Source organism: Alternaria ethzedia (assembly GCF_023757985.1).
Source record: "Alternaria ethzedia strain BMP 0044 chromosome Unknown scaffold_21, whole genome shotgun sequence".
Taxonomy (NCBI): Eukaryota; Fungi; Ascomycota; class Dothideomycetes; order Pleosporales; family Pleosporaceae; genus Alternaria; species Alternaria ethzedia.
This window is the reverse complement of record NW_026056214.1, coordinates 21,194-33,459: the sequence shown is the minus strand read 5'-3', so window position 1 is coordinate 33,459 and position 12,266 is coordinate 21,194. Positions and strand designations below refer to the sequence as shown.

Genomic DNA, 12,266 nt, shown 5'->3' with positions numbered 1-12,266 from the left:
AGAAGATTTGTGCTTGACTACGACAACAGTGTGCGGATCTGCTAATGAAAATGATGGGATCACCTGGCAAGACTTCATCCTGGGACGCCATGAAGAGAGGAGGATTACTATGACGCATGAGTTTGCGATAGACGAGAGCATACGGAGTCGCAATAGCTCAAGATGAGACTAAGCCTTTGCACGTTGCTATGAGATGAGCTTTGAAGCATGTCAGAGATCACCATTGGCAGCTGAAGCGACGACCACGTTCGTTGGAGGACTTTAGGCGCGAGGTAGAAGGGAAGGCGGCCGTGTTGGCGGCAATTGAGTAGGGCGCGCCGCTGCAGATACTCGGTATGGAGGGCGAGAAGGGTCGACTTCAACAGACATCATCCGAAGTTTCTGGGATGATGCAGGTGTCTGAGTTGTCGACTTCGGAAGTCCGTCGCACCTGTCGGGTGCATGCAAGCTAGCGCAGAAGGGCCCCCAGGTCACATGTCTGTCTCAGGGCTCGGCGCGACCGCCGAAACCCCGCAATACTACTTCGTCTCTTCTTCCTCCACTGAACTGACACCTGCGCACGATTTATCCGTCAAATATGCACAATGACTGTGAGGCGTCCGGACATAAGCCCCCAATCGTTTTCTAGTCACCTGCAGGTTGTGACACGGCGTACATGCCTCGAGTTTGCGATGCCACCTGGGCAGATTCTTGGCCATACCACCCGAGAAGGAACTCTAACAGTAGATCCACGACTCATTGTCCCATTGACATTGCGGTCGGCCCGTATGCTACGATTGCAAGAGAATTGAGAAGATCGAGGTGGATCGTTCTCTTTTACAATCATTGAAGAATGTCGGGACAGTGTGCCGGTATCCGCATTTCGCACCCCGCATCTTGCTGGACGTGGCTTGTCAAGTCTACCGTTGTTTTCGCACTGAGTATAAAGACAGCCTGTCGCTAAAGTCCCATGATGATCGTTGCCAAGTCTTTCTTCCCCGTCACTATGTTTCGTACATCTTTGGTATTGCTTGTCTCGCACTTTGCGCTGACTGGATTCGCGGCTGCATCATCTGAATTCGAGAAGAGGTGTCTCGCATTTGAGCCCGAGAGATACATCAAAGGTGCAACCCGCAATGTTCTCCAACATGTTCCGGCGGGAACCAATCTGACGTTTCCTGACAACGACGCGACTTGTGGTCGTGCTAGCCAGAATGTCTCAGTAGGCCTTTGTCGTATGGCATTAGAGATCAAGACGACCAGAACATCGAAGATCTCTTTCGAAGCATGGTTTCCAGAGGACTGGTCTGGTCGCTTTCTGGCAACAGGGAATGGAGGCATTGATGGCTGTAAGTGTTAGATGGAAAGGATGGCTCGTCAAGCGCAGCGAGTGCTGACTTTGACAACAGGCATAAAATACGAGGATATCGCATATGGAGCGTCAAATGGCTTCGCTAGCGTTGGCGCGAACAATGGTCATAACGGTACTACAGGAGTAGCCTACCTCGATAATCCCGAGATGGTCGTTGACTTCGCCTGGCGATCGTAAGAATGTCTCTACTACTCACGGCGCGTATACTCACCGGCAATACAGTCTTCACTTAAGCGTCGAAACAGGCAAAGCATTGGCCAAGGAGTTTTATGGAAAGTATCATACCAAATCTTACTACCTGGGCTGTTCTCTCGGTGGACGCCAGGGCATCAAGAGCGCAGAGAGGTTTCCTGACGACTTCGATGGCATAGTTGCTGGCGCTCCGGGTGTCGATTTCAACAACCTCATCTCCTGGCGCGCACACTTCTACACCATCACCGGGCCCATCAAAGGTTCAGACTTCATCTCGAAGGCAGCATGGCAAACTTGGATCCACGACGAGGTACTACGCCAATGCGATACCATCGACAAAGTCAAAGATGGTATCATCGAAGACCCAACCCTATGCAAGTTCGACCCTACAAACCTACTCTGCGGTCACAACATCACAAATACAACCAACTGCCTAAACGACAACCAAGTGCAACAAGTCCAGAAAATTTTCAGCGACTACCGTTTCCCAAATGGCGAACTAATTTACCCGGCTATGCAGCCCGGCAGCGAAATCAACGCCGTCGACAAACTCTACGCCGGCGCCCCATTCGCCTACTCAGACGACTGGTTCAAATACGTCGTCTACAACGACCCAACGTGGAACGCATCAGAATACGGCTATGATGACGCACAAGCAGCACAGGACCTCAATCCAGGCGATATCCGCACCTACCCTTCTTCTTTGCCTGGCTTCAAGGAAAGCGGCGGGAAGTTACTCATGTACCACGGCCAGCAGGATAATCAGATCACGTCTTTCAATACGAACCGGTTTTATGAGCATCTCCGTGGTAACAACACGTACGCAGAGATGGATGAATGGACGCGTTTCTTCCGTATATCGGGCATGTTTCATTGCAGCACGGGGCCAGGGGCGTGGGTGTTGGGTCAGGGTGGGAACGCGGCGCAGGCTGGTATACCATCTGATGCGCAACACAATGTTCTTGCGGCGATGGTAGACTGGGTGGAGAAGGGTGTTGCGCCGGAGTTTATCGAGGGCACGAAGTTTATGAATGATACCGTAAAGAGTGGGGTGGATTTTACGAGGAGGCATTGCAAGTATCCGGCGAGGAACACGTTTGTCGGGGGTAGTTATAAGAAGCCTGAGAGCTGGGAATGTAGAGCATAGGCTGAGAAACAAAATCAAACTGTCTGCTCAAGTAATGGAAGTCGCGATAACATACTGTTCCTCATTCCGGCCTTTCTTCATTTTGCGATCACCTTGCACAATGAGAATCCTGAACAGGTTTGCAGCATACATTAAAATAAAAGCACGCAACGTAGCTGATCTAACGTCAAAGTAGGCTCCGGGGGTTTTAAGTTTTTTCTTCTTGAACGAGGTGCGATGCTGCCGAACGGTCGCTGTGGTTAATTCAGGGTGCGTACTTCGAGTTCAGACGACGCCGTGGTAACAATGCAGACGCGGGCAATCGACGGCTTTCGAGAAGTTGCCTGATTTGGACTGCGTCAAGCAATGTGCAACAGCCTCGCTCAACCCCTCCAAAGCCTGAGATCTGATCCTCAACTGAAAAGCTTTCATTCGCCAATCCACAAATTCTCTGCTTAGTTTGCGGCGCGTTCCTTCAGTTCTCTGGAAGCACTATCCAAGTGTTTCTATCCTATGACAACGGGGCGGTAATCGCTAAACGAGCTCTGCCACCATGTACGGCGTTCCCAAGGGTAGCCTGTGAGGGCTATATGCTCCGCTTCGCGCCCAGTATGTCCAGCTAGAGGCAGGAGGTCTTGTCCTAGCATATGATTGTTGTACAGGCGTTTTGCAATGCTGGGTAGGTGCACCAAACCAACTCGTTCCAAGACGTCGCCATATGGAGCAAGCACCATCAGATACCCTTCAAGCTCTTTTGAGTGTTCCGTTCGTCCATCGAGCAGAGCGCCTACAAGTTGTTTCGAGCTTAAAGAAGCAGGGTCTGCATCCCAGTGTAGTCCAAAGGCGTATTTGTAATGATCGTTGATCTCCAGCGCCACTTGAAAATGATCAGGATAGCCATCAGTCCAGCCATCAGGCACCAAGTCTAGCTTCGCTGTTCTCGCTGTAAACTCAAGCGTCGGTGGTGCGGGGTCGACATCTTCTTGTAGTGCCGGGTCAAACTTCGACAAATCGCAGCTGAATTTTGGAAAGTGCAGTCGAGCTTTCCGAACCTGAATCAGCACTATAGGAGGCTCTTCGCGATCGATATTACAGGCCCATCTTGACCAGCTCAATGGACCCTCCCATCCTATAGAGGACCAACTTGGAAAGCCACATCGACGACGAGCTGGTTCCTGGTGATACCATGCAAGGGCCATCTCAATTTGCTGCCCATGTCCAAGGACAGAGCATTTATCTCCTTTTTGAGGTATAGAGGGATAATTCATACTTTGGAAATCCTGCGAGGCAGATACATGGACGCGCTCGACGTCGTTATCGTCTGTGTTGGTGGATCGTCGACTTCCAATAGAGACGAAACTTCCACGATCACGTATAGAATATGTGAGATTGTAGTGTCGAAGTCTTGCCGAAAGAGAATCTGCTGCATACGCAGCAGCGTGGCGAAAAGGTGCACCCCAGGTATGGTAAATGGAATCCTTCCGAAGCGAATGTAGAGCACCTGAGATAGCATCCAAGCTATCACTGTCGTACGTCAAGTCCCGATTGCTATAGGCCTGTAGATGTCCCGCGGCCCGGTCAATAGCGGTCCAGCTCGACCCTTGATCCCCTGCCAACCCATGTTGGGGTAACCAACGTTGAGCCCAATACCCATCTTCTGTTGGCAACTCATCTGATCTGGGCCAGTGGATTCCCGACAAATCTACCTCACACCTGATGTGATTATTGCACACAAAGATAATCTGGTTCTCAGTGAAGATTAAACGCCTCGTGGAATGATAGAATTCCTGGAAGGTCCATGCTCGGGAAGCCCATCTTGACTCAGCTACTTCTGCTAGCTGAACGAAGCGTGGGAGAGGCTTCAGACACATGTTTTGGATTTCCTCGGCTTCCGGTATGAGTCGTGGCCTCGACAGGACGCCGGGTAAGCCATAGCTTGGGTCGCTTCCTGCTGCCGCCACAAGCGTAATCTGTGCTGCGGAATATATTTCGCCCATCTGCCTGACCTGCGTGTGCTTATCCATTCTATCATTCTGGTCGATACACTGGGTTGGTTAGTCTCAACGAATGCACTGAAAGATGGTAGGTACGCACAAATCTGTCGATCCAGAGGTACCGGTATCCTAGCATTTGCGCGATATAGATACTGTCTTCGATAGTCTTTGGTGGATTTTGCAAGTCGTCAAAAGCATCGTTGTGCTGTCCCCAAACATAAGACAGTGCCACGTAATGGCATCCCACAGGCGCAGGCACAACAGTCTTTGAACCACAATCAATCAGACGCAAGTTTTGCAGCAGATGCTGGACGTCTCCAATGTAACATTCGCGGTGTTTTATGTGGCAGTCTTCAATCCAACCTTTGATCTGATCGAGTTTCATGTGGCTGGCCTTGTAGGAACGCTTCTCGACCGAGTTGTCCTCCGGTGAAAAATCGGTGATTGCGAGATGTGGGAACGGGCTCCACTCTCCATCAGAGGCTGTCCAAACTTGTTCTCCAGTCTCCGGATCATGAGGCTTAATTTGTGCAAGGCCTGTGTTTCCTTTTCCTTGAATGTTGGGTATGTTTGAACAGAAATTATTAGAGGTGGTGGAGTCCACTCTAAATCCTACCAGCGAATAGTGTTTGTCTTCTGGGAGGTGCTGGGCTTCGATGATCTTCGCGACAAAGCGACAGATGCGGCAGTGCGATGCTGCTAGCTGAGCCTTCGTCATGTCGATAAGAAGCAGAGTCTCATGAGGTAACTGCGTATATGGGATTTGATCCCAACGGAAGGACTTGCATCTCTGACATACATCATCGTCATCATTACTATGTCCGTCCTCTTGCTTCATTCGAAATTGTTCCTCATCGGCTGTACTCGTGGGGAAACCGTAATCGAAATCGTTTCCGAGACTGCGATTGTGATCACAACCAATCTCCTTGGGAGTAGTACAGTCGATCTGGGCTTCCGAAGGAGCGAGGTCGAGTTTTTTGAATGCGACATCCATGACATCCACAGATGCATGATTTGCGGTGTATTTGGGCCCCTCAGGATCGTGTTCGGGCGCTTCATCCGTGCACTGACCCGGATCCAGCTCAGTTACGCGGCTGCCGTAGATGTGCCCGTCCATAGTCTAGACGATGGGATTGGCGAGTTGAAGAGGAATGTGCAGAAGTACCAAACGAGAAGGCTGGGGAAGGGGGCGGTCGAGTATCGACAAGGTGCATACATCGCTTTATTTGATTGGCTGCCTTAGGCTAACAACGATCCCAGGCAGCTACATCAGGCTGAAGCCAAGGAAAGCGCGACCGGTGAACCGCGCGAGGCGCACGAGGCTGACCAGACACACCCACAACATGCCAAAAGTCATTGCAACTGCCTCGGCACCCACAACTAGAAGGCACCCACCCTAAAACATAAGAGTATCTGATATTAAATATATGCCAAGCGCAACAGCGCAGAACAAAAAGTCTAAAGCCATGTACCCTATATGTAAAATCCGTGCACCCAATACTCATACACCCACGCAAACCCATGATCTATTCCAAAGTTGTAAGAAACGCCATCGCAATGCCCACCTATCATATACAACAAATGCCTACAACCTCACCCTCCCCTCATCACCCCTCCCTCCAAACAAGCTCAAGAACCCACTTCCGCGCTCCCCTTCCCCTCTATCTAACTGTGTCCGTCTACTACGTCCAGCCTCGACTTCATCGTCATCACCACCCAGCCACTTCGGCCGGGGGAAGGAAAAGTCATTTGTCTCAAATGTGTTCTTGACTCTCGATGCGAAGTTTTCGAAGAAATTGCCTTCGTCTTCTTCGTCGTTGAGTTGTGGGCGGCGGCGGTCGGGGCGCGTTGTGCTTGGGCCACTGGTAGCTGCTGCTGCGTTTGATATGGGGAGGTTGGAGGCTGACGATGGTGCCGGGTTGTCGGTGTAGCGTTCGTTCGGCGGGCTGGTAGAGCTTCGTTGGGAAAGACCAAGGACGTTCCCGCTCGCGCCCTGGATTTCACGCTCGATTAATGCGCGGCCTTCGCGCCAGGACCCGGTGCCAGCGTAGTTCCCTGCTGAGTCCTCTTCGTCGTCGAGTAGGTCGCCAAAGCCACAGATGTTCTTTACTTTGCCGTAAAGGCCGAAGGCTGTGGCGAAGACGGGAACGAGGATGAAGATGGGGAAGAAGGCACTGAAGCCCTCGCCTAAGGGTGTGAGGACGATAAGACGGCCGAGGAACTTGTAGAACATTGTGCCTTTCCAGATGTTTTTGTCTGTCATGGTGAGGAAGTTGTAGCTTAGAGGTACTGTCAACTTGGCGACTTGGAGCCCGTACCAGGTCGCGGACTCTTGGTACGTATTTCTTCTCACAAGCGCTCGGTTGCCCCAGATCTTGACCTCGGTGAGACTGTAGAATGCGCAAATGCACATGTAGCACAGCCAGGCAGCGGCAATGATCTGGCTGTTGAATCCAACCGACGACCGGCCGTTGTCGTGGCGATGTACGACTGTCCAGCCGATGATGGATAGCTTAGGCCCGCCGAAGTCCTGGGCTTCGCGTACGCATTCTGACCAGACAATGGAGATAGAGGCGAGGATCGTGATGGCCCAAGAGACGTAGGCCAGAGAAGGAATAACATGGACGTGTAGGTAGTAGCGCGTCAGTGGTGTGAGGATAGTCATGCGATCGAACAGTCCTCTCGAGGTTGGTAACGCGGCACCTTTGAACTCGAGATGTTTGCTGGCTTTCGAGTCGAGGATGGCCTGTGTCCTGACTGCCCTCCGCACAACATGATCCCACTCGTTCTCGAACCGACACTTCGCATGGCGCGCGCGCTTCAACTTCCTCGTCAGGTCCGCCAGGTATCTTTCCGTGATGACTGGAGGCACCGTCGCCGTGCCCATGCGTCCAACGACACCCGCCCTGTTCTCCGGAAGATTGCCCTTCTCCGCCAATTCATCAATCCACTCTTGGAACTCCCGCGCCGTGCCGTTCTTCCTCTGCTTGAGCTGCACGACCTGGTATTCGTACTGATCCAACTTCTCCAGCGCCTCAGTCAACCTCTCGTGAACCTTTGGCGCCGAACTCTGTATCCTCTTCAACCTCTCACTAACACTCGCGTACCGAAACAGGCTCCTGGGGAATGCGACGAGTCCGTGACCCATGAGGTAGATACCCAGTATAAGACCCCACGTGTACGCCAGCGCCATGACCAGACTCTTAAAGGTATCCGCTTCGAATCCATTCCAGATGATCAAATAGATCGAGCCAACGATACTGCACCCGGCGACAATGAGCCAGTACCGTCCATTACTCCTCAGCGCATACTGCAACCTCGCCTTGGGCTCTCTGTACCCACTATCGCAGTACTCGCCCAGCATAGGCAGAATCGCCCACGTGAGCGCGAACGTGAGCCAGTAGATGATGCGCCATGCCTTGTAGACAACCGTGTCATTCAACCAGATGCCCCTCGCGCCATCCGTTGTATCCAATCCAGCACTACTCGCGAGATCGATCGGCAGGAGCACAACAATGCTGGCCGGCAGCGCTATTGCCAAGAAGACGGGTACGACGACGTATGCGGGTGTGGTGCGGAGCGGGAGGTAGTAGCGGAGGAGCAGCAGGACGGCGCCGCATATGGAGAGGAGGGAGAGGACGAAGAAGGCGGTTGAGCCGGCCGCTGAGGACGTCATCGTGGTGTGTGGTACGGGGTGCGCATAGAAAAGGCCCGGGTTGTGGCGGTGATGGCGCGGATTAGGGCTATGTGTGGTGACAGTGAAAGGGAGCCTGGATGTGGCTGGCCCAAAGATAGTTTGACAGTTGTCGCGACGGACGGCGTGGAAGCGTCGGAACGCTGCTCAATCTCGGAATGCGGAAGGTGCGCGACCCGGTCTGATTTCTGTTACGTTCTACTTTTCCATCTTTTCATCTAGAACTCCATGATTACGTTCACCGCGATTCTCATAGCTATGCACTTGGCACTATGGTCTAAACATGCGTACAAGCTAGGTCCCTACTCTCGTCCGCGTCGCAATCAGCCGCACGCGTCATGACGAGTCCGCGTCCTTACCCCTGTCCGTCTTTCAGTCTTTGTAAGCACATCACGTCGCATCGCCGATCCATCTCCGACGGCAGTTAGCGCAGTACTTCACGAGTGATTGCATCATTTGCCATCGAGAACGTTTGCTACTGCGGGGGGCAGCTGCACACTAATCCACTACTTGTATACAGTACATCTAGAACCAAGCTCATAAAGCTACTACCATCATCTGACAAACCTCGACTTCACGCATAAGTACGTCACCCCGCCCACCCTTCCAACACCACAACACAGTACTCACAAATCTCCAGCTATCTACAACAACCGCCAAAATTTCCTTCCTGCGTCACTTCTTCACGCGCGCCCCCTCGCCCGCCACAATGTCCGCCACAAAGACCAAGGTCCAGTCCATCATCGACGAGAACCCCGTCGCTGTCTTCTCCAAGTCGTACTGCCCATACTGCCGCCAGGCCAAGCAGCTGCTGAGCGACAGCGGCGCAAAGTTCTACGCCATTGAGTTGGACCAAGTCGGTATGTGGAAATGGCTACGAGATGATGTAGAGGAACAACAGCTAACACGCGCATAGATGATGGCTCCGCCATTCAGTCCACCCTTGGCGAAATGACCGGCCAGACCACCGTCCCCAACATCTTCATCGCCCAGAAGCACATTGGTGGAAACAGCGATTTGCAGGCCAAGAAGGGTCAGCTCAACAACCTGCTCAAGGATGCTGGTGCCGTCTAAATGCCCACCATAAGAGAGAAGCTGTAGCTACTCCTCGATAGCTGGTCACATAATAAAATGAATGATCCACATCACACACCGTGCACCCCATAATAACGCCAAAGTATGCATTGAAAATCTGCCAGGAATGATTCTAACTGGGTAATCTTTGTGGTTTATTGCTAGTGAGCCCAACTACTAGCCACACTCAAGTCTCGTAAAACAAAGCTCGAAGCTACACCTACAGGGCTTGCGGCTTGGGTTCTTCCTTCATCCCCAGACTGTTGTCCTGCAGTCTTTCCAGATCATTAACCATCGTTGATGCTATTCATGATGTCATTCCCCACATTCAAGAACACGGGCGAAGCTGGATCTTCTAAGTCTGCATCGCGTCCGTGAAACCTTGTGCGGCCGTCGTCGCAAAGTATCGTACATCCACATCGTCATCTTGCTGGAGCTTTTCGAGGTTCGGCAGAATGCTCTTTGTAATGACATCTGTAGCCTTCTGGCAGCCCTGGCCCGGTGTGCCAGCCTTCTCCAGAGCGATGACGGTACCCTGCTCAGGCAGCTGCTTGAGTGTGTTGATGAGCTGGCCATATGACTTTGCGACGTTGAAGCGAATGTTGGGGATATCGTCATTGACCAGCTTGTCCATCATGGGAATGATGGATTGTTCGATAACATCCAGACTGAGAGCGGGCGCGAGTGTTGACACGGCGAAGCAAGTCGTCATTCGGTAGAGGTAGTTGGGGTGCTGGCCCATAGCCATGACCTTAGGAACAATAGCGTCGTTGGCCCACTCTACACCGAAAACCTCCGTAAGCTTCTTCAAGTTCTGAGTGGATGCCTCACGGATCGAGAAAACTGTGTCGCCCAGCCAGCTCATGCACAGGCTGCTGAGCTTCTCATCGAAGAATTGTACACCGAGTTGTGAGGCGAGGAGGGGAACGTATTCGATGATGGCAAGACGTACGCGCCATTGCTTGTCCTCGGCGAGCTGGACGATCGCTGGGAGGAGGGACTGCGAGAGGAGCTCGATGCCGATGACGTTGTTGACAGACTCGAGCTTGGAGATGATGTTTAGGCGGACGTCGGGAAACTCATCCTTGAGCATCTGGAGGAACATGGGAAGGAGATGCGAGATGGTCCTGACTCATGTTAGCAGGTAAGCACGTGGTCACGCGCAGTCGCAACTTACTCTTCCTTTCCAAGAATGGGGGCGAGCCCACTGATTTGGGTGCCAAGTGCGGCGCGCACATGCTGTGATTGATCGGAGACCAGCTCCTCTATGCTGGGCATAACCTCGTGCAGGAGAGTCTCACGCTCCAACAGCGCACAGAAGCCTAGTAATGATCAGCCGTGTGCCGCGCGTTTACTGCATAGTAACCTACCTGGAATCTGTCCCGCGATGGCGCTGCGGACCTCAGCCTCGGTATCCTTGAGGAGCTTGACAAATGCGGGTACAAGGTCTCGGTTGACAACCTCGTCGTCGACGGCTTTTGCAATCTGTACCCGTTAGCGCATGCGCTTTCTCGCTGCGAGCCAAACGCACCTTCTCAAATCGGTCTGCCACCATGTATCGCACCCTCCAGCTCTTGTCCTCGAACAGGCTCCGCAGCGCAGTCAGCAGGACACCGTGGCTCGACTGCTGCTCCTTGGGTACTGCTTCGGCAATGGCAATGAGGATGTCGACAGTCAGGAGACGGACGCTGTCCTGGTCATCGGCGGCCAGGTGCTGGAAAAGAGGAATCATTTCTTCAATGACGATGGATGGCGGCATCGCCTTGATGAACTTGGCGAGGTTGTTGGCCGCCTGTCTCCGGACCATGGGGGTATCATCGTGCACTAGCTGGCCGTAGTGCTGCCTGAGGGCTTCTTGTGAGGGTGGTGTAGCGCGAGTGTAGGGGGTCTGGTAGAGTCCAGTCGCGGAGATCTTCGACGTGAACCAGTCGGCTTTTGATAGGCGCAAGACGAGGGGTATGAAGTTCTCTTCAATCTGCTGCTGCGACAGCTCTTCGCAGATCTTGTTGAGCGATTCGACGGCCTGCACGTGTTAGCTGGCGGCCGGGCTGAGGCAATTGTTGCGCGCACCTTCTCTCTGACAAGAGGCTCCTCTATGGCTGCAAGGTTCTCGAGAGGCGACAAAAGCACGTGTGCATGCTCTGGGCCGCCCACATACTCGACAAACTTGCCAAGTTCCTCGCTCAATGCTGTGAGAACCTCGTCCTCATCCTCGACCGACTCTGGATACTGCCGTTAGCCAGTCCACACGTGACGCAAGCGCCAGCCAGGCTCTTACCATCGAGAAAGGGTATGAGTTCCTCTCGTGTCCGCTCGGCGCCGAGGGCGAGGGCAATTGTGTTCAGTCGGTGGATGGCGTTGAGGCGGAGGATAACGTCGTCGTGCTTCAGCTCGTCGATGAGCACGGCGATGGGGTAAAGCTCGTCGTTTTGATTTGCGTCCATGGTTCAGTGTCTGGGGCGGGTTAAGTTTATGAGGGCGCAGTAAGGAGCTCGAAACGCGGGCGTGGTGTTGACGTACCTGGTTGTTGGCGAGGAAGCGAAGAGGGGTGTCAGGGCGCTGAAGGACCAGTCCGAGCTTTTCAGCCACAGGTGCGCCACACCTGCAGACGAGATGGTACCGGAGGGAAGATGCAAGCTGTGTCAGATGGAGATATGGTGCTGGCTTTTGATTGGGATTTAGTCCGCTGATCAAAAATGCTACTGTCTTCGTGTATTTCGAATTGGAAGTGTTAATTAATACCCTAAGACAGAGGTACAAAGTAAGTAACAAGAACGCAAGTAATTATAGCTAACAAGAGCCTTACGCTAGTAGCTAGCATAAGTAGACTCTAAA

The 12,266-nt window shown here is 52.7% G+C and overlaps 5 protein-coding genes across 5 annotated transcripts; 2 read left to right on the top strand and 3 right to left on the bottom strand.

Moving 5' to 3' along the window:
* Window positions 1–952: 952 nt before the first annotated feature.
* Window positions 953–2,690, top strand: J4E87_007501 (uncharacterized protein; the record flags this gene model as incomplete). The annotated part of the gene is made up of 3 exons (XM_049379096.1): window positions 953–1,328; window positions 1,389–1,524; window positions 1,574–2,690. The coding sequence occupies 3 exons, from the start codon at window positions 953–955 to the stop codon at window positions 2,688–2,690; spliced, it is 1,629 nt and encodes a 542-aa protein (XP_049231007.1).
* A 2,007-nt stretch (window positions 2,691–4,697) lies between these two features.
* Window positions 4,698–5,780, bottom strand: J4E87_007500 (uncharacterized protein; the record flags this gene model as incomplete). The annotated part of the gene is made up of 1 exon (XM_049379095.1): window positions 4,698–5,780. The coding sequence occupies one exon, from the start codon at window positions 5,778–5,780 to the stop codon at window positions 4,698–4,700; it is 1,083 nt and encodes a 360-aa protein (XP_049231006.1).
* A 468-nt stretch (window positions 5,781–6,248) lies between these two features.
* Window positions 6,249–8,339, bottom strand: J4E87_007499 (uncharacterized protein; the record flags this gene model as incomplete). Its single annotated transcript, XM_049379094.1, has 1 exon — window positions 6,249–8,339. One exon carries the CDS (start codon window positions 8,337–8,339, stop codon window positions 6,249–6,251), a length of 2,091 nt encoding a protein of 696 aa, XP_049231005.1.
* Window positions 8,340–9,066: 727 nt separating this feature from the next.
* J4E87_007498 (uncharacterized protein) lies at window positions 9,067–9,431 on the top strand (the record flags this gene model as incomplete). The annotated part of the gene is made up of 2 exons (XM_049379093.1): window positions 9,067–9,217; window positions 9,274–9,431. 2 exons carry the CDS (start codon window positions 9,067–9,069, stop codon window positions 9,429–9,431), a joined length of 309 nt encoding a protein of 102 aa, XP_049231004.1.
* Window positions 9,432–9,786: 355 nt separating this feature from the next.
* On the bottom strand, window positions 9,787–11,875 carry PAA1 (Polyamine N-acetyltransferase 1; the record flags this gene model as incomplete). Its single annotated transcript, XM_049379092.1, has 6 exons — window positions 9,787–10,558; window positions 10,609–10,753; window positions 10,802–10,916; window positions 10,963–11,454; window positions 11,502–11,653; window positions 11,710–11,875. 6 exons carry the CDS (start codon window positions 11,873–11,875, stop codon window positions 9,787–9,789), a joined length of 1,842 nt encoding a protein of 613 aa, XP_049231003.1.
* Window positions 11,876–12,266: the final 391 nt, after the last annotated feature.